Below are 20,896 nucleotides of genomic sequence, written 5' to 3' on the forward strand. Positions count from 1 at the left end.
GATGTTGTCCTCTCAGGGTTTTCCTTTTAAGTAAAAAAAAATTACTCATTGCATTTAAATTTTTTGGAGTATCATTTTGGAACCCATTGTTTATTTTTCTACTTTACAATTAATTGGTTACATACCTAACGGGGGTCTTAGTGCTATCCATGTAGTATGGACCCCTGTTTGAAAATTGTTGTGATTGGTCTCCGCTGTGCATAAACATGACAGAGTGGTTGCCGATGGCGATTTTGTTTTCTCCTTTTTTTTCTCTTTTCTTTTATTTGTTTTGGCATAGGGGACACCTTTATGGATGGCACCTTTGACTGGGATGTCAGCAATGGTTGTTTTTCCCTTTTCACGGCGGTATTGTGTTGCTGTTGCCGCACAGTATCCGCCAAGTGTTGCCTTTATCATAATGGGGCCCATAATGTCCTCCATAATTCATAATTACTGTACTTTTTTATGGAGTTAAGGTTTTGATGACTGGACAACTGCACATGTCATCTTAACACACTATGCTATATTATAACACCTCATACAAATTTTCATCTAGTTGTTACCCCCTCTTTGGTGCGGTGATAGCCCTCTGGCGCTACGGTGATCGGACGCCCATGGATAGTGGGGTCTGTCCACCCACTTGTGCGCTGGATCGGGCTTCTCCTGACACCGTGATGGGGTTACTTAATGCTAGACAGGAGATAGGAATGCGTTTCCAACATATGTGTATATTGTCCCGCTGGAGATTGGGATCACATGATCTGAATGTGTCCCATGATCGCTCTCTCCACATACAATGAGGTTCCTAGCTGTGATTGTATACAGCGTCTCCATGGCGATTGCAGTCATGTAACCTTCTTGATCAGGTGATCACTCTCCCGGGACGGGGTTATTCTTGACATGCGCGACGCAGTACAGAGGCTAAAACAAAGTCTTTGACTTAAACAGTGCAGAGTTTATTCACACAAACAAAAATGACAGTTTGTCGACTTGGTGTTCATTCACACCATGGCAAGTCCACAGAACAAAAAGCATTCACCTTGTCAGCGGTTTTGGCAGTAGCAGTCCCCAACAGGCTTTAGGGCCTGCTTCCCAGCAATGTGGCTCTCAGTCCACATAATCCACACCCAGCTGAGACTGCTGGCTGGGTTTTATATCCCTAACCAAAACCCGGCCTGGAACACGGGGAACAGCCACCCACCCTGTACTTTGGCTCCCAGTTAGAGCCGGCCATTTTTTTTTTTTAAGGGGTTGAGCTGAACGCGGAAACAACCTAATCTGCACTCATTCACCATGAATGAGTGGAGCATCAGAGCTTTTCACACTCCGATGCTTCCACTTGCCCTGTGCTTAATCGTGCAGTGCAAGGGAATTTTCTTGAGATCCGGTGACTTACCAGTCTCTCCATGGTTTCCGCCTAGCAGTGAGTCCGGTGACGTGACCGGCACTAATGGGCGGGGTTCAGTCCCTCCCAACAGAGCCAGTGAATTAACTGGGAACACTTCTAGAACACATATATACACTACACCAGACCTAGCGGTCTCTGCAAAAAACTTGTGGTATCAAAATGCTCACTCCACCCTTAATAAATACCTTGAAGGGTGGAGTTTACAAAATGGGTTCACTTTGGGTTTTCATTCATTATTTCACCCTGGAAACTCTACAATTTACAAGCTGTGTAAATTATTATATTAGGCCTCAAAATGCGCATGGTGTTTTTTTCTCCTCAGCCCTCTCATACATTCAGACAAAAGACAAGGGCCACATGTAGGGTGTTTCTATAACCAAGAACCCAGGCATAATAATGAGAATGCTTACTTTTCACAATGATATACAATGGGAGGGCAGATAGCGAGCAGGCACATTGGGGAACCGCAGCTCGTGGTCCAGAGACTGCTTCTGAGGGGGAATCCAGAACCTGGAGGTGGCTGGTCACATGACGGCCCAGGACAGTTATCTGAGGTGTCGGACACTGTAGGTGGGGGTCCTGTAGGCCAGAAATGGTGGGCTGATGGCCTTAGGGCAGAGTACACAGGGCTAGCAGGGTCAGTGCTACTGATGGAGAGGGCAGGAGGGGGGTAATCCCTCTGGACTGACCTGTCCTGTTGTGGTACATTGCGGCCAAATATGGGCCCATCAGAAGCTCCAGTGGGTTTGTGAGGTTAAGGCCAGAAGGCGCACGTGGAGCATGCGGCTGTAATGGCAGCCGGGAGACCTGGTCAGGGCACTGTGACGGCTCACGGTGATCAGCAGGGGAGCGCAAAGAGAGCACTGAGGCTCTGAGGTAGGGCTCCTCAGAGCGGAAGGCAGCGATTCATCAGGCCGCGAGGTCTGTGTGCCAGCGCCATGTTGGGAAGAGCCAGAATTACAGTACCAGCTGTTCCCTCTTGTGGTCCTGTATGTCCCTAAAGCTCACCAAATTCAGAATTGTGGTATGGGCAGCCCAGATACAGTAGCGGATAATTTCCCTGCATCAGAGCAGGAGCACTCAGCGGTCTCAGTGCTTTGTATGACTGCTGTCCAGCAGCCAAATGTGGAACTGCCTTGGCTCAGTCTGGTTGTTTCAAGTCTGTTGCACCCTGCACTGCACAGTCAGATGTTGGCATGCAGTATGGGGGAAATTTTGAAAATCCCAGCAGCTGCAGGAGTAGTATCCAGCGACAGTAGACCTCTAGGTCTGTCAAGTTCCAGGAGTGCCCACAAATTGAGGCCGAGGGTGAGTGCAGGGAGCACTTGGTGCCCCTACGTTACTGGAGGGCAGCTACCCAAAAATGGCTCTCAATAAGAGGGTCAAAGCAGCAGGTAGGCTGTAGAATAGTTGGCATTTAACAGGAACTGCACAAGAACAGCTCAGAGGTCAGCTCCGTCCCCTTTAAAGAAAAATGTGATTTTAAAATTTTAAGCCTTCTAAAAGTCCTTAAAAAATAAAATGACACTTACAAAATGGTGCCAAAATAAAAATAGACATATGGTGAATACTAATATTTTATGAGGTATCACTATTTGTCTTAAAAACAAACTGCAATTCAGAAAGTCATAAAATTTTTCAAAATTTTCTGTAAATTTGGGATTTTTTTGTAATTCAAAATAAAATAAAAAAAAAGGTAAAACATATCAACTAAAATTTACCACCAACATGAACTGCGATGTGTTAGGTAAAAAGTCTCAAAATTGCTGGGATAAGTAAATGCATTCCAAAGTTATCACCACAGAGACATGTGAGATTTGCCAAATTGGGCTGGGTCCTGAAAGGGTTAAACACCTTAAGCGAAATTTATCATCTCCCTTCACCTTGTTTTTTTGCATACGAAATTTGCAAACTTTGTGTTTGCAACGTTTTAAATACACCTGTCTCGCCACTTTCTGAAAAGGCGGGTAGCTAGGGGGAAGTGTGAAGGGACCAGTGGATACGCCACATTTATCCAATTCTACTTTCACACTTGCGGCAGAGTGATCCGGCAAGCAGATCTGTTGCCAGAACTGCCTGCTGGATCCGGCAATCTGCATGCAAATGGACAGCATTTGTAGACTGATCCGGATGCGGATTAGTCTTACAAATGCATTGCAAGAACAGATCCGTCTCTCCGTATGTCATCCGGAGAAACTGATCAGTTATATATTTTTTTCACATTTTTACCGGTCTGCGCATGCGCAGACTGGAAGGACGGATCTGGCATTGCAGTATTTTTTATGTCGGATCTGATACTAATACATTTCAACTGATCCGGAATTTTGGACGGAGATAATACCGCAGCATGCATGACTGAACTGAAGACATCCTGATGCATCCTGAACGGATTTCTCTCCATTCAGAATGCATGGGGATAAAACTGATCAGTTTTTTTCCGGTATAGACCCCCTATGACGGAACTCAGTGCCAGAAAAGAAAAACGCTAGTGTGAAAGTACCCTAAATGTGTGCCTATTTTTCTGGCGCAAATGAACTACCCCTATTCACAATGAGCACAGCAAACCAACTTTTAAGTGCAGGTGCAAGCAGAATATTGAAAGTACCGACAAAAATAGCACACTGCCTCCAATTCATAAAAAATGTTTCATCTTTATTCATACAATATTTAATAAAAATACATAAAGCTAGTTAGACACCCAATCCACAAAATGAATGCCAAAATTAACTAGTAAGGTAATTAGATATAGGGGCTTCTAGTAACATTGTGATTGGATACTAGGGGTATTTAAGGAGTGTTAAGACTCTCATTGAGTTATCCCCCTGAGGAAGCAACGCAAAACACGTGGATGCTATCTTTGGGTCTGTATTCTAATGTTTATTGTGAAGCTGACTTTTGTATTGTTTGTTACATTTAACCCCTTCCCGACATATGACGTAACAGTACGTCATAGCGGGAAGTGACTTCTGGAGCGGTGCGTGCCGGATCACTGCAGGGGCCCCAGGCTGGGTCTCCTAGGCAACCTGTTAGTTTATTACACTGAGTAATACACTAACAGCCAATGCATTACAATACAGATGTATTGTAATGCATTGCAGAGGGTATCAGAGTGGGACAGAAATAAGGTAAAAAAAAAAAATTTGAAAAAATGTAAAAAATTTATAATGATAAAAAAAAGTTTCAAGAAAGAAAAAAAAACGCCCCTTTCCCCTGATTTTATGTTAAAAAATGCGTAACAACTGGCTCTATAAATAAATAAACAACTGTAAAACAAATAAAAGGCAGTGCCAAAAAAAGCAATTTTTGGTCACCTTACAAAACAAAAAGTACAACACCAAGCGATCAAAAAGATGTATGCCCCCCAAAATAGTACCAATCAAACCGTAACCTCATCCCGCCAAAAATTAATTCCTACAATCAGCAAAAAAATAAAAAAAACTTTGGCTCTCAGACTATAGAGACACTAAAATATGTTTTTTTTTTTTGTTTCAAAAATGCTTTTTGTTTGAAAGTAAGGCTACTTTCACACTAGCGTTCGGGGCTCCGCTTGTGAGCTCCGTTTGAAGGCTCTCACAAGCGGCCCCGAACGGATCCGTCCAGCCCTAATGCATTCTGAGTGGACGCGGATCCGCTCAGAATGCATCAGTCTGGCACCGTTTGTCCTCCGCTCCGCTCAGCAGGCGGACACCTGAACGCAGCTTGCAGCGTTCGGGTGTCCGCCTGGCCGTGCGGAGGCAAACGGATCCGTCCAGACTTACAATGTAAGTCAATGGGGACGGATCCGTTTGAAGATGACACAGTATGGCTCAATTTTCAAACGGATCCGTCCACCATTGACTTTCAATGTAAAGTCAAAACGGATCCGTTTGCATTATCATGAACAAAAAAAAAAAAAAAAAAAATTTTTATTTTTTTTATTTTTTGTTCATGGTAATGCAAACGGATCCGTTCTGAACGGATCTAAGCGTTTGCATTATAGGTGCGGATCCGTCTGTGCAGATACCAGACGGATCCGCACCTAACGCAAGTGTGAAAGAAGCCTAAAATAAATACATACATACATACATAAATAAATAAATATATAAATAAAGTAGACATATTAGGTATCCCCATGTCCTTAAAGGGTTTCTACCACCAGAAATACTGTTATATAGCTGACTGACATGCGATGCGCTAATGTCAGCAGTACATAACAGTATGTTTCTAACGTTAGTCCCTGCAGCCGTTTTTGTTAAAAAAGCACTTTTATTATATGCTAATGAGCCTCTAGGTGCTATGTGGGCGTAAAATCAGCACCTAGAGGCTCCGTCCACTCACCCATTATCCCGCCCAGGTCCAGTGTTGTGCCCGCCCAGCTCCTCTTGATTGATGGCACGGCCGCATCGCTGCCGAAATCCCGCGCCTGCACCGTTCACTTCTGTCTTTGGCGCAGGCGCAGTGAGTGAATGATGCGATCCTGGTGTCGGATTCCTCACTGCGCCTGCGCCGACTACGTCACAGTGAGGAAGCCGGCATCAGGAGAGCGGCCTTCGCTCACTGCGCCGAAGACAGAAGTGAACGGCGCGGGATTTCGGCAGCGATGCGGCGGACCGTGCCATCAATCAAGAGGAGCTGGGCGGGCACAACACTGGACCTGGGCGGCATAATGGGCGAGTGGACGGAGCCTCTAGGTGCTGATTTTACGCCCACATAGCACCTAGAGGCTCATTAGCATATAATAAAAGTGCTTTTTTAACAAAAACGGCTGCAGGGACTAACGTTAGAAACATACTGTTATGTAGTGCTGACATTGGCGCATCGCTAATGTCAGTCAGCTACATAACAGTATTTCTGGTGGTAGAAACCCTTTAACTACCTGCGCTATAAAAATATCACATGACCTACCCCCACAGGTGAACGATGGTAAAAAAAAACAACCAATTTTTTGGTCACCTTGCACCATGAGGCTACTTTCACACTGGCGTTTTGATGTCCGCCTGACGGTGCGGAGCCAAACGGATCCGTCCTGACTTACAATGTTTCTACTGTAGGGGTGCATTAGGCGGGCTTCAAATGGGACATGGAGTCTAAAAACCAGTCCAGCAAAAATCTGCTTTCTAAAAACCTTACGGCGCTTCTTTTTTTCTGCACCCTGCCGTGCACCCTTACATAAGTTTGCCCCCACATGTGGTGTGTTTCCTTAAACTGCAGAATCAGGGTAATAAATAAATATTGAGTTTCGTTTGGCTGTTAACCCTTGATGTGTTACAGAACAAAATGGATTAAAATGGAAAATTTGCCAAAAAATGGAAAATTTATTAATTTCATCTCCATTTTCCGCTAATTCTTGTGGAACACCTAAAGGGTTAACAAAGATTGTAAAATCAGTTTTGAATAACTTAAGGGTTTCATTTCTAAAATGGGGTCATTTATGGGTGGTGTCTACTATGTAAGCTTCACAAAGTGACTTAAGAACTGAACTGGTCCTTAAAAAGTGGGTTTGGGAAATTTGGTTAAACATTTTAAGCCTTCTAACGTCCTAGAAAAAAAATATAATGACATTTACAAAATGATTCCAACATGAAGTAGATATATGGGGAATAAGTAATAAATATTTTATGAGGTATCACTTTCTGTTTTAAAAGCAGAGAAATTGAAATTTTGAAAATTGAAAATATTTCAAAATTTTTGGTAAATTTGGGATTTTTTTATAAATACTGTAAAGATGAAATGAAGGTCATGAAGTACAATCTGTCATGAGTAGTGATGAGTGGAGCGCTGGATGTCCGGGTATGAGTGGTTCGGCTGAACTTTGTTTCAAAGTTTGATTTGAGTTCTGAACTTGACCCCAAACAACGAACCCTATTGAAGTTAATGGGGACCCAAACTTTGGGGCACTAAAATGGTTCTAAAAAAGTAATAGAAAAGGCTAGAGGGCTTCAAAAGGCTCCAAAGTGGGCGTAAGAGCAGTGAAATTTCCCTGCAAATGTGGATAGGGAAATGACTTAAAATAACATAAAATGCATTTTATAGATTTTTTTTTCTTTATTTTTTTGTTTGTTTGTTTGTGGAGGCCCGAAAACATTGGAAAATTGCAAAGAGAACTCACAAACTGGGCTGTAGTATAAAGCCTTATTCACACGTCAGTGTTTCATGGATGTGTGCTGTACTTGTGTATTCACACATCAGTGTTTTAGCATGGTCCGTGGGTCAGTGTTTTTAGCACAGATGCATGCTCTATTTTATCCATGTTTACGGATCCATCACGTCCATTATAGTCTATGGGTCCGTGAAAACCACGGAAGCAACACAGATACCATCCGTGTTTCATCCGTGTTTCACGGATCATTAAAAAGAGATGCTTTGAAAATTATTTTTCAGCTGTTTAGTGTCAGTGAAACACAGATGCAACACGGACAGCAAAATACGGAAACACGGACCCTTCACGGACAGCTGTACGATACTCCTGCTCCAGAGGGCAACAGCGCTCTGATTACGTCACTGGGCTCGGCGCATGCCCAGTGACACTATTGAGGCTGTTGACCTCAGGAGCAGGAGTATCGTACAGGCGCAGGCACTCAGCAATACTGCGCCTGCACGGGATTTCGGAGACCAAGAGAGGAGGAAGCAAGGACGGTGCAGTGAATAAATTAAATGACGTAGTGGAGGGGGCGGCGCCGTTCGGCAAGGATGTAGGAGTACATTTATTTCTTAGGAGGCGTGCTGGGCTTGGAAGAAAGGCGGGCTGGGCACTGCAGGGGGGCATTACTGGGCACTAGAGCAGAGTAATAACGCCCCTCTGGGCACCTTGAGACTTAATTTGCATATCAGAAAAATTGCTTTCTCATCTGAATGAAAAGTTGAATAAAAGAAACAGGACACATGCTGGAATGAAGGTACCCACATTTCAGCTCGATCACATTGCAGCCATTGACCTCCCTTGGATGTGGTATCCCTTTCTCACGCTCCCTCTCAGGCGTGGAACCCTGATTTGCCGCTAACCGTGATCAACATGGTAGGCGCAGAAAAGAACATTGATAACCGAACAGAAGTTCTGATAGAGGGACAGAACAGAAAGTTGATAGAGAAGATATCCAATTGGATCGTGGACGTCACGGGGACGTGCGATCAGGCAGAAGTTATCTGGAGTCAACAAAGCGGCAGCAGGTCCTCTCCTGTCTAACGTTGCCAAATCTTAAATACCCAGTGACATTCCCTATATTTTTTTTATTAATCATTCCAATAACAGGGCATCTTAAGAGTCCTGTATTGTTATTTATCATCACTACCTCCCCGAGTCAGGAATGGGTAATTGCCGGGCGCCCCCTGCTTTCATTAGGCACATAAAAGAACATCAAAAGTTGATAGAGCAGATATCCAATTGGATCGTGGAAATCATGGGGACGTGCGACATGGTGAAGCAGTATGTGTGCACACGCCTACACGTACTGACTGATGGGTCTGCCCCCTTCAACTTCTGGGTCTCCAAATTGGGCACATGGCCTGAGCTTGCCCTTTACGCCTTGGAGATGCTGGCCTGCCCTGCAGCCAGTGTATTGTCTGAACGTTTGTTTAGCATGGCTGGAGGGGGTTATCACAGGTTATATTTCCCAATGTTTTGGAGTGTACCCTAATTTAAACAAAAATAAATAATAAAATAAAAAACAAAAAACAGTGTTGGCTACCTCCTCCTCCGCCGCTTCCACCTACACCGCCACATCCACTGCCTCCTCAAACTCCTACTCCATATGGACCTCGTCCTCCTAAATTTTTGCGTATTTTATGTTATTTTAAGTCATATCCCTATCCACATTTGTTAGCAGAGCACTTGCCATGCTCTTAACCACATTTTGATGCCCTCTAGCCCTTTCCATGACTTTTTTAGAGCCATTTTAGTGCTCCAAAGTTCGGGTCCCCATTGACTTCAATGGGGTTCGGGGTCAAGTTCGGGTCCCGAACTCGAACTTTTTTGTAAAATTTGGCCAAACCCGAAAATCCAGGTGTCCGCTCAACTCTACCTGTCACCATAAATTGCAATGCAATCTGAAAGCAGCATGTTATAAAGCAGGTTGAGCTGAGCAGAATGATATATTTATATATATATATATATATATATATATATATATATTTCAATTTGTGGGAAAGATTCAGTAAAATCTGTAATTTATACATTTATATCTTTGCTTATTTGCATCCCTGTGAGTACCTATCGGTATAGGAGGGAGGGGTTATCAATAATTGATAGTGTGAATATGTTTTTTCTCTCCTACAGAGAGAGAGCTGTCAGTCAGTGATAACACATCCACCCTGTACCGATAGCTCTTCACAGGAGGTGGAAAAAACTAAGAAATAAATGTATACATTACAGGTTTTACAGAATCTTTTCCCACAAAACTATACGTCAAACTGCTCAGCTTCTCCTGCTCTATAACATAGTGCTTTCAGATTGCACTGCATTTTGCGGGCCCGCTGAAGTGAATGGGTCCGCATCCAAGCTGCATTTTTTGTGGCTCGAATGCGACCGATTCACTTTAATGGGCCTGTAAGTGCTGCGGAAAATATTGCTGCTATATAAAGATTATGATAATTATCTATATACGCTTAAAAATCATTGTTTAAACAGCCTGTGCCAACGTCAAAAAATTATTTTGTATGGGGAGGAGCGATGGCATTAGCTATCGCTCCTCCCCACACTGTGGAGAAGATTGCGACAAGCAGTTAATAGCCGGGAAGGAATGCTTCCTTCCTGACAATTGTCAGCCACATTTACTGGTCTAATACGTGCCTTACATATTGTTGGCCTATCCTCTGGATAGGTCATCACTATGAGATGAGAGGGGTCCAACTCCCAGTACCCGTGCCGAACAGCTATTTGAGGAGAAAATGGTGCTCCATTGAGCGCCACAACCTCCTCGCTGCTTACTAAGCAGAGCCTTGTCCATTTGATGGCATCTTTGATTAGTATTGCAGCTCAGCCCTTTTCACTCGGATGGGAATGAGCTGCGCTACGACATGTGACTGATAAATGTGATGTCACATGGCCTAGGAAGAGGCTGCAGCACTCACGGAGCACTTCAGCCTCTTCATACAGAAAAAAATAACTATTGGGCAGCACACGGAAGGGGGGATGTCAGGGGAAAATGGGGGGAGGGGGCCGGGTTGGGTAGACAGCCCCGGCCTATGACGGTAGCACAAGAACTCGGAAATTTCAGAAAACCTGCACGTTCTATTATCTTCTGGTGCCATGGCTTGTCCGGAAGGAGTCTCGACTTCATACGGGAGGGGGGGGGGGGTCTGCTCACTTGGAGGCCAAAAAGTTTACTTTGGGTAAAGAAACACAACAGACCCTTAAATATATTGGAATCTGTCCCTTTCACCAAAGTAAAATGATATGGGCCTTAATGTTGCACATGACAACAGCGGGTGGTGGAGGAAGCTCCGAGCAGCCCAGTTTTGCTTCCTTGCAGCCGTGCCCTGACAGCAGTTCCAGTAGGACTGCTTTAATGACATCTTCTACCTGTGATGTGTATATGTGGATTTAGAAAAGCAGATAATGGTTACAATTCGAACGCAAGCAATGAAAGATGGATGAGAATCGCGGCATGTAAAATGTTTCTAATAACTGAGCCATTTGACCAAAAACACTCGATATCTGTGAAATCATTGATGTGAACAAGTACAATCATCGTTTTTCATTCATGAATTGCGTTATGTAAATGTACATTGTGCGCATCATGGACATTCCTGACGATAAAGAGCCATTGGTAGACAGGTGTATCAACGATTATTTGATTTAAAAAAATATAACATTTTACACGATAATCCTTTCATTTAAATGCTACTTGTCTGCTAGAACATTCGGTCAGTAGTCGTTCGTGTCGGTGATTATCTGCTTGTCTAAATCCACCTTAATACACACTGTAATAAACATTGCAGGCCCCAACCCACTGAATGGTAAAAGGAAATCTGGCTACCAGGAATTGACGATTATTTGAGAAACAGACGAGAGAGAAAGAAGGAGGTTGAAGATTACCTGTGGGGTTTTATCTGGAAAGCAGGTCAGAGATGTAAAGAGGCGTCAGGTTGTGGACGGCCTTAAATATAGTTGCTAGTATTTTGAACTGAATTTGCTGGACAATGGGAAGTCAGTAAAGGGAATGGCAGAGGAGAGAGCCAGATGAGTAAGGCTACTTTCACACTAGCAGCACGGACCTCCGGCAGGCTGTTCCGTCGGGTGAACAGCCTGTCGGATCCGTCCTGCCGCTAGTGACCATGTGCCCCCGGACTGCCGTTCTGTCCCCACTGACTATAATGGGGCCGGGGCGGAGTTCTGGCGGGGAACGGCAGCGCACGGCCAGAGGCTGCCGGAATAAATGTCGGACATGTTGTAGTTTTATTCCGGCAGCCTCTCGCCGTGCGCTGCCGTGCCTCCACCGGAACTCTGCCCCACCCCCATTATAGTCAATGGGGACAAAGCGGCAGTTTTTGGTCACTAGCGGCAGGACAGATCCGACAGGCTGTTCACCCGACGGAATGGCCTGCCGGAGGTCCGTGCCTCTAGTGTGAAAGTAGCCTAACAAGGAAAGACGTGGATTAACCGGGCAGCAGATCTGAGGATAGATTGGAGGGGTTCAAGAGTGCTAGATGGGAGGCCACAGAGAAGTATGTTGCAGTAGTCCAGGTGAGGGGTTGACGAGGGCATGCACTAGCATTTTAGTTGACTCATGAGTGAGGAAGGAGCAAATATGAGATATTTTAAGTTGAAAGGGGCAGGTGGTGGTACAGGTTTGGACGTGTGGCTTGAAGGACAGGGCAGAATCAAAAGTTATCCTACAAGCAGCGGACCTGTAAGACTGGAGCGAGCATGGCGCTGTCAACTGTAATGGACTGGACTGGGATGCTGTATGACATGGTGGAAAAATTATGAATTCCGGGTTTCCAGGATTTTTAGATTGAAGGCCAATGTTCAGAACAGGCCAGCAATATCTGATCAGCGGAGGTCCGAAACTGCACACTCCCATCAATCAGTTGTTTCCAAGCAGCTACAGTGATATAAATAGGGGCCAGATCTGTATAGCATTGTCTACTGTGTAGAAAATGCTGGTTACTGCAGTCATGCTCCCACTGAAGTGGATGGAGCCTTGTAGTTCTACTGTCAGAGTTACTTGGGAACAACTGATGAAGAGGGTGTAAGAAATTGATTGCGAATTCTAACGATAGGCCAGCAATATAAAAATCCTGAAAACTCATTTATTTATTTTATGCAATTAAATAGCGGTACTATATCCCACATCGCTTTACAAACATTAGCATCAAGCTGTCTCCAATGGGGATCACAATCTAAGTTCCCTATCATCATGTCTTTGGAGTGTGGGAGGAAACTGGAGTACCCGGAAGAAACCCATACAAACACTTTAAAATACATAAACATTGCAAATGCTGACCAAATTGTCACAACTGCATCCAGCAATTGGAACAGTGCATAAGAAGATATTCTAGCAACTGACATGATGTCTTTTATGGCTAAGAACAAAAAAATTCCCAGGTAACACTGATAAAGGCAATGTTTTTAGACAACTTTATCCTTATTCCCCCTTTCCAGCACCTGGTGAAGCACAAAAAATGTATTGGTGGGTCCATCTTTGAGGAGAGTAAACAAAAAGCTAGGCAGCGTTCACCTCCTCCTGCCGACCCTGTGCGCTCTTCAGTATTCAGAGCAGGCGCAGTGAAGAAGCCGGCGAGTGCCCTTCACTCACTGCGCCTGCGCCGTATACTGAACGGGACGGCCCAGGCGCGAGATTTACACTGGAGACAGGGCAAGAGGTAGGAGACCAACGCTGCCTGGCCCTGTCAATCTAGTGTAGCAGGGCAGGGCCAGAGGTGGGAGAACTGAGGCTCTAAGAACAGGGGCAAGGCTCCCCCTGCTCTTAGTGGCTAATTAGCATATTATTAAAGTTTGTTCTTCTCAATAAGGGCGGCAGGCAGTGAGATGGCACTAATATAGTTATGTTCAGCTGACATTAGCACATCGCTAATTTCAGCCAGCTTAATACCAATTTTTCAGGTGACAGAAATCCTTTAAGTCGGGAGTGGGTGGAAACCAAGTCAAGAAGGCATATGTGCTTACTTAAAATTGTACAAGATTTTGGCTGAGTCAATTAAAGAAACTGACCAAGCATTCTGCTAAGGAGACCTATCACTAGTTAATGTTGCCCTTAGCACACCAAAAAAATGGTGACAAATTTCCTTTAATGACAGTTACACTTTAAGATGGTATTGAAGTCTGTGTGGAAAGAATCCGCAGGCATATGAATGGTAGTGTGGATTCTATTGAAATACAACGGAATATACACAAAGTTTCCACCAGATTTCAACACAGTATAAAGTGAGGAACAGAAGTATTTGAACACCCTGCAATTTTGCAAGTTCTCCCACTTGAAATTCACATTGTAGGTGCATTCCCACTTTGAGAGACAGAATAAAAATGTAAAAAAATTCAGGAAATCACATTGTATGATTTTTAAAGAATTTAACTTGTCTTGCACTGCAAAACATAAGTATTTAAACACCTAAGAAACAGCAAGAATTCTGTCTCTCAAAGACCTTTTACTGTGCCTTTTAAAAAGTCCACCTCTTCTCCACTTATGAATCTAACTTAGTAGCACCTCTTTAAAGACACCTCAGCCCATAGTCAGTCAGACGCCAACTACTACAATGGGCAAGACCAAAGAGCTGTCAAAAGACACCAGAGACAAAATTGTGGACCTCCACAAGTATGGAAAGGGCTACGGGGCAATTGCCAAGCAGCTTGGGGAAAATAGATCAACTGTTGGAGCAATTGTTAGAAAATGGAAGAGGCTAAAGACGACTGTCAGTCTCCCTCGGACTGGGGCTCCATGCAAGATCTCACCTCGTGGGGTATCACTGATGATAAGAAAGGTGAGGAATCAGCCCAGAACTACAAGGGAGGAGCTGGTCAATGACATGAAGAGAGCTGGGACCACAGTTTCAAAGTTCACTGTCGGTAGAACACTACGCCGTCATGGTTTCAAATCATGCATTGCAGGGAAGGTCATCACATGTCCAGACCTGTCTGAAGTTTACCAATGACCATCTGGATGATCCAGAGGAGGCATGGGACAAGTCATGTGGTCAGATGAGACCAAAGTAGAACTTTTTGGTCTAAACTTCACTTGTCGTGTTTGGAGGAAAAAGAAGGATGAGTTGCATCCCAAGAACACCATCCCTACTGTGAAGCATGGGGGTGGTAACATCATGCTTTGGGGGTGCTTTTCTGCATTGTATTAAGGAGAGCATGAATGGGGCCATTTATTGTGAGATTTTGAGCAACAACCTCCTTCCCTCAGTCGGAGCATTGAAGATGGGTCGTGGCTGGGTCTTCCAACATGACAACGACCCGAAGCACACAGCCAGGATAAACAAGGAGTGGCTCCATAAGAAGCATATCAAGATTCTGGAGTGGCCTAGCCAGTCTCAAGACCTAAATCCAATAGAACATCTTTGGAGGGAGCTGAAACTCTGTGGCGCTCAGCGATAGCTCCGAAACCTGACAGATCTAGAGGAGATCTATGTGGAGGAGTGGGCCAAAATCCCTGTTGCAGTGTGTACAAACCTGGTCAAGAACTACAGGAAACGTAATTGCAAACAAAGGCTTCTGTACCAAATATTAACACAGATTTTCTCAGGTGTTTAAATACTTATGTTCTGCAGTGCAAGACAAAAAAAATCTTTAAAAATCATACAATGTGATTTCCTGAATTAGTTTTTTTTATTCTGTCTCTCAGAGTGGGAATGCATCTACAATGTGAATTTCAGACCCCTCCATGATTTCTAAGTGGGAGAAATCGCAGGGTGTTCAAATACTTCTGTTCCTCACTGTATGTTTCAAAATCTGTGTGGAATATCTGCCATGTGAGTATGCCATCAAGAACCTTTTGCAAGATACATTACATGCAAATAAGCAATACAAGGTAATACATACTCTCAAAAGAAGTCAGTCACAAGCAATAAATTATACATATACAGTTAATATTCCTTGTCATGTAAAATTCTATAGGAATGTTATCTTACCTCAAACCCAATGAATCATCCATATAGCACATGTGCATAACCAAAAGAACAGATATGAACATCAGTGTGCGTTGCAAACGAAACTCCATATTGCAATGCCTTTAAAAGGGAAAAAAGCAAAATAATTGAAAAATATTAACAAACACCCAAGTTAAACAGCAGACACCCGGGACTCATGTATGCATTGACTATAACATCCATCGCATATATTTAACTCCTCAGATGCCATGGTCACATTTAACCACGGCATCTGGGAGATAAAAAACCCAGGGGCACGCGCTCCTTGGTCTGCAATGGATCCCCCTAGCGGAGACTGGTGGAGTCTAAAGGCGCGCGCGGCAGCCTCGGCCCTCCTGAAAGATCTGAGGCTGCTGCACAGAGGTTGCTATGAAGACCCTGTGGCAGGGCTCTGTATGAACATAGCATAATCCTCATAAACATCAATGTTAATGCATTGAAGTCTGTGAGAGAAGCAATCTAATAATTGCCTGTTCAAGTTCCCCAAGTGTAAAAAAAAAATAATTGACTAACAATTTAAAAAACAACAACATCATGGGTATCACAGGGTGTGAATACAAGATATATATATATATATATATATATATATATATATATATATATATATACACTGCTCAAAAAAATAAAGGGAACACTTAAACAACACAATGTAACTCCAAGTCAATCACACTTCTGTGAAATCAAACTGTCCACTTAGGAAGCAACACTGAGTGACAATCAATTTCACATGCTGTTGTGCAAATGGGATAGACAACAGGTGGAAATTATAGGCAATTAGCAAGACACCCCCAATAAAGGAGTGGTTCTGCAGGTGGTGACCTGACCACTTCTCAGTTCCTATGCTTCCTGGCTGATGTTTTGGTCACTTTTGAATGCTGGCGGTGCTTTCACTCTAGTGGTAGCATGAGACGGAGTCTACAACCCACACAAGTGGCTTAGGTAGTGCAGCTTATCCAGGATGGCACATCAATGCGAGCTGTGGCAAGAAGGTTTGCTGTGTCTGTCAGCAAGCATAGTGTCCAGAGCATGGAGGCGCTACCAGGAGACAGGCCAGTACATCAGGAGATGTGGAGGAGGCCGTAGGAGGGCAACAACCCAGCAACAGGACCGCTACCTCCGCCTTTGTGCAAGGAGGAACAGGAGGAGCACTGCCAGAGACCTGCAAAATGACCTCCAGCAGGCCACAAATGTGCATGTGTCTGCTCAAACGGTCAGAAACAGACTCCATGAGGGTGATATGAGGTTCCGACGTCCACAGGTGGGGGTTGTGCTTACAGCCCAACCACGTGCAGGACGTTTGGCATTTGCCAGAAAACACCAAGATTGGCAAATTCGCCACTGGCGCCCTGTGCTCTTCACAGATGAAAGCAGGTTCACACTGAGCACATGTGACAGTCTGGAGACGCCGTGGAGAACGTTCTGCTGCCTGCAACATCCTCCAGCATGACCGGTTTGGCATTAGGTCAGTAATGGTGTGGGATGGCATTTCTTTGGAGGGACGCACAGCCCTCCATGTGCTCGCCAGAGGTAGCCTGACTGCCATTAGGCACCGAGATGAGATCCTCAGACCCCTTGTGAGACCATATGCTGGTGCGGTTGGCCCTAGGTTCCTCCTAATGCAAGACAATGCTAGACCTCATGTGGCTGGAGTGTGTCAGCAGTTCCTGCAAGACGAAGGCATTGATGCTATGGACTGGCCCGCCCGTTCCCCAGACCTGAATCCAATTGAGCACATCTGGGACATCATGTCTCGCTCTATCCACCAACGTCATGTTGCACCACAGACTGTCCAGGAGTTGGCAGATGCTTTAGTCCAGGTCTGGGAGGAGATCCCTCAGGAGACCGCCCGCCACCTCATCAGGAGCATGCACAGGCGTTGTAGGGAGGTCATACAGGCACGTGGAGGCCACACACACACTACTGAGCCTCATTTTGACTTGTTTTAAGGACATTACATCAAAGTTGGATCAGCCTGTAGTGTGTTTTTCCACTTTAATTTTGAGGGTGACTCCAAATCCAGACCTCCATGGGTTTAAAAATTTGATTTCCATTTTTTTTTTTTGTGTGATTTTGTTGTCAGCACATTCAACTATGTAAAGAACAAAGTATTTCAGAAGAATATTTCATTAATTCAGATCTAGGATGTGTTATTTTTGTGTTCCCTTTATTTTTTTGAGCAGTGTATATATATATATATAATTCTAATAAATGTAATGCAGCACTCCTTGGATAAAAAGTGAATAAAATACGATATTTATTCATAGTCCTGCGTTACATTTATTTGGATTGTGTTTGGACCCCAGGACCAAGGGGAAAACGCTGGCACCTGAACTACTTGGAGCTAGGAGTGCTGCCCTGTTATTTTCTGTATATATATATATATATATATATATATATATATATATATAATATTTATCCCATACGGCAAACAGAAAAACAGCTAGTCTTTTGGTCTTCACTAGAGAGGAGCGAATTTCATATTTTCCTCTCCTGCATAACGGAAACAGGACGGATCCGTTTTGCAGCCTATATACTTCTATTATGGCGGAATGAATAACAGAATGCCTATAAAGGCAGACCGTTATGCATTCCGTCATAGAATTGCGTTATAGTCCGTGGTAACAGAATCCATAATGTAATTTACCTTTTACCAGTAAACGAAGCGTGAACGAATTTCTTAATCTAAAATTCGCTCATTTCTAGTCTTCACCTCCCCCAAAAAATTGAATAAAAAGTGATTGAAAACTCATACACACCCCAAAATGTTATCAATGAAAAGTAAAGATCACCCCACAAAAAAAAATTAGCCCTCACACAGCTCCATACACATAACTACAAAAAAAGCTATAGGGTTCAGAATATGGCAATGAAAAAAAAAATAATTTAAACTAAAGAAAACTATACAAATGTGGTTTTGTTGTAATTGTACTGACCTGGAGAATGAAATCAACGGGTCAGTTTTACCAGACAGGGAATGCAGTAAAAGCAAAACCCATAAAACAGTGGCAGAATTATTATTTATTTTTTTACAGCTTCCCACTACATTGTATGCAATATTAACCTCAAGACCAAGCACGTTGTCACCATAAGGACCAAGCCACTTTTTGCAAATCTGACATGTTTCACTTTATGTGGTAATAACTCTGGAACACTTTTACTTATATAAGCGATTCTGAGATTGTTTTCTCGTGACATATTGTACTTCATGTTAGTGGTAAATGTAAGTCAATATGTTTCACATTTATTTATAAAAAATTTACAGAAAATGTGGAAAAATTCACCATTTTTGAAATTTGAATGTCTCTGCTTTTAAAGCAGATTGTGATACCTCATAAAATAGTTGTTACTGTACATTTCCCAGATTTCAACTTCATATTGGCATCATTTTTTAAACATCATTTTATTTTTTTAGGACGTTAGAAGGCTTAGATGCAATTCTTAAAATTTTTAAGAAAATTTGAAAAACCCACTTTTTTAACCCCTTCCCGACCGCAATCTGTATATATACGTGATAGCTGCACATACCCCGTGCAGCTACCACATATATAAACGTCAAACTAGCTCTTTAATCCAAGCGCTTTGCAGCTTCACAGACAGCATACAGTCTAGTAATGCTGGAAAGGGACCAATCAGAGTGGCCCCTTGCCGACAATCGATCCGATTGGTTAGTCTGTGCAGACTAACCAATCGGATCGCGGCAGTGAAAAAAATGCCGGTTTCATGCTCTGTTCTGCGCTCTGCAGATCAGAGCATGAAGTCAGGTAGGGTCCTCATAATACCCCCCCCCCCCCCATCTGTGCCCCCGATCTGTGGCTGTGCACCCCATCTGTGCCCCTCCAAGCCCCCCCTTGTGTCCGCCTGCAGCTCATCTAGAGGCAGCTGCCCTGATGCGGTCCGCCCCCTCCCCGCACCATGCATTCATTCTCACCCGCCCCTCCTGCCCCAGCCTCTGTCAATATTGGTGGCCATACCCCCGCCGATCCCCCCCTTTCCAGCGCTGCCCCCGAACCCCCCCGATCCCCCTGCTGTGTGTGATGGTGGCGGCTCCATTACTGAGCCGCCGCCATCAGCAGAGAGTGTCAGCTCTATGCTGACACTCTCCTGTAACCCCATAGATGCCGCGGTTGCGGCATCCATAGGGTTAATAGAGGGAGGGAGCTCCCTCTCTCAACCATCGGGGCTGCAGCGCTGTGATTGCAGCACCCGATGGTTGCCATGGCAACCGGACGCTTTGCAAAAGCGTCCGCTGTTGCCACCTACAGGGCATTACAGGGCATCTAATAGTATTATACTTTGCAATGCAAGAGCATTGCAAAGTATAGTACAGCCATCAGCCCCACTGGATCTTCATGATCCAAGAGGGACTTGATTAAAAAAAGAAAGTGAAAATAATAAAAATGAAAAATAAAAAAATAAATAAAAATGTGAATTAAAAAAAGAAATTGCCTTTTCCTATAAAAAAATATGAAAAAATAAAATAAAATACACATATTAGGTGTCACCGCGTCCGTAACAACCGTCTCTATAAATATATCACATGATAGACCCCGTCCGAAAAACAGTGCCAAAAAAGCTATTTTTGTCACCTTACATCACAAAAAGTGCAACAGCAAGCGATCAAAAAGGCTTATGACCCCCAAAATAGTACCAAACCGTCACCTCGTTCCGCAAAAAATGATACCCTATTTAAGACAATCGCCCAAAAAATAAAAAAGCTATGGCTCTCAGACTATAGAGACACTAAAACATCATTTTTTGGGTTTCAGAAATGCTATTATTGTGTAAAACTTAAATAAATAAGAAAAAGTATACATATTAGGTATTGCAACGTCCGTAACGATCTTTTCTATAAAACTATCACATGACCTAACTCCTCAGATGAACGCTGTAAAAATAAATAAATGAAAACTGTTCCAGAAAACCTTGCCCCATAAAGTGTAATAATGAATGATCAAAAAATCCTATGTACCCAAAAATGGTACCAATAAAAACCTCAACACTTTCTGCAAAAAACGAGCCCCTGCACAAGACTATCGGCAGAAAAATAAAAAACATATGGCGTTCAGAAAACCAATCCAGCACAATCTGCCTTCCAAAAACCGTATGGCATTTCTTTCCTTCTGCGCCCTGCCGTGCACCCGTACAGCAGTTTACGACCACATGTGGGGTGTTTATGTAAACCGCGGAATCAGGGTAATAAATATTGAGTTTTGTTTGGCTGTTAACCCTCAATGTGTTAAAGAAAAAAAAAAAAAAAAAAGGAAAATCTGCCAAAAAAGTGAAATTTAGAAATTTAATCTCCATTTTCCTTTAATTCTTGTGGAACGCCTAAAGGGTTAACAAAGTTTGTAAAATCAGTTTTGAGTAACTTGAGGAGTGTAGTTTCTACAATGGGGTCATTTATGGGGGTTTCCACTA

The 20,896-nt window shown here is 43.6% G+C and overlaps 1 protein-coding gene across 1 annotated transcript in view; it reads right to left on the reverse strand.

Moving 5' to 3' along the window:
* Positions 1 to 20,896, reverse strand: part of RNASET2 (ribonuclease T2) — a 243,246-nt gene that overhangs the window by 172,754 nt on the left and 49,596 nt on the right. Inside the window, exon 2 of the mRNA XM_040429441.1 lies at positions 15,461 to 15,559. Within this exon, the coding sequence (XP_040285375.1) occupies positions 15,461 to 15,549 (89 nt within the window). The 5' untranslated portion in view covers positions 15,550 to 15,559. The remainder of the gene's footprint in view (positions 1 to 15,460; positions 15,560 to 20,896) is intronic.

This window comes from Bufo bufo, chromosome 4 (genome assembly GCF_905171765.1).
Source record: "Bufo bufo chromosome 4, aBufBuf1.1, whole genome shotgun sequence".
NCBI lineage: Eukaryota > Metazoa > Chordata > Amphibia > Anura > Bufonidae > Bufo > Bufo bufo.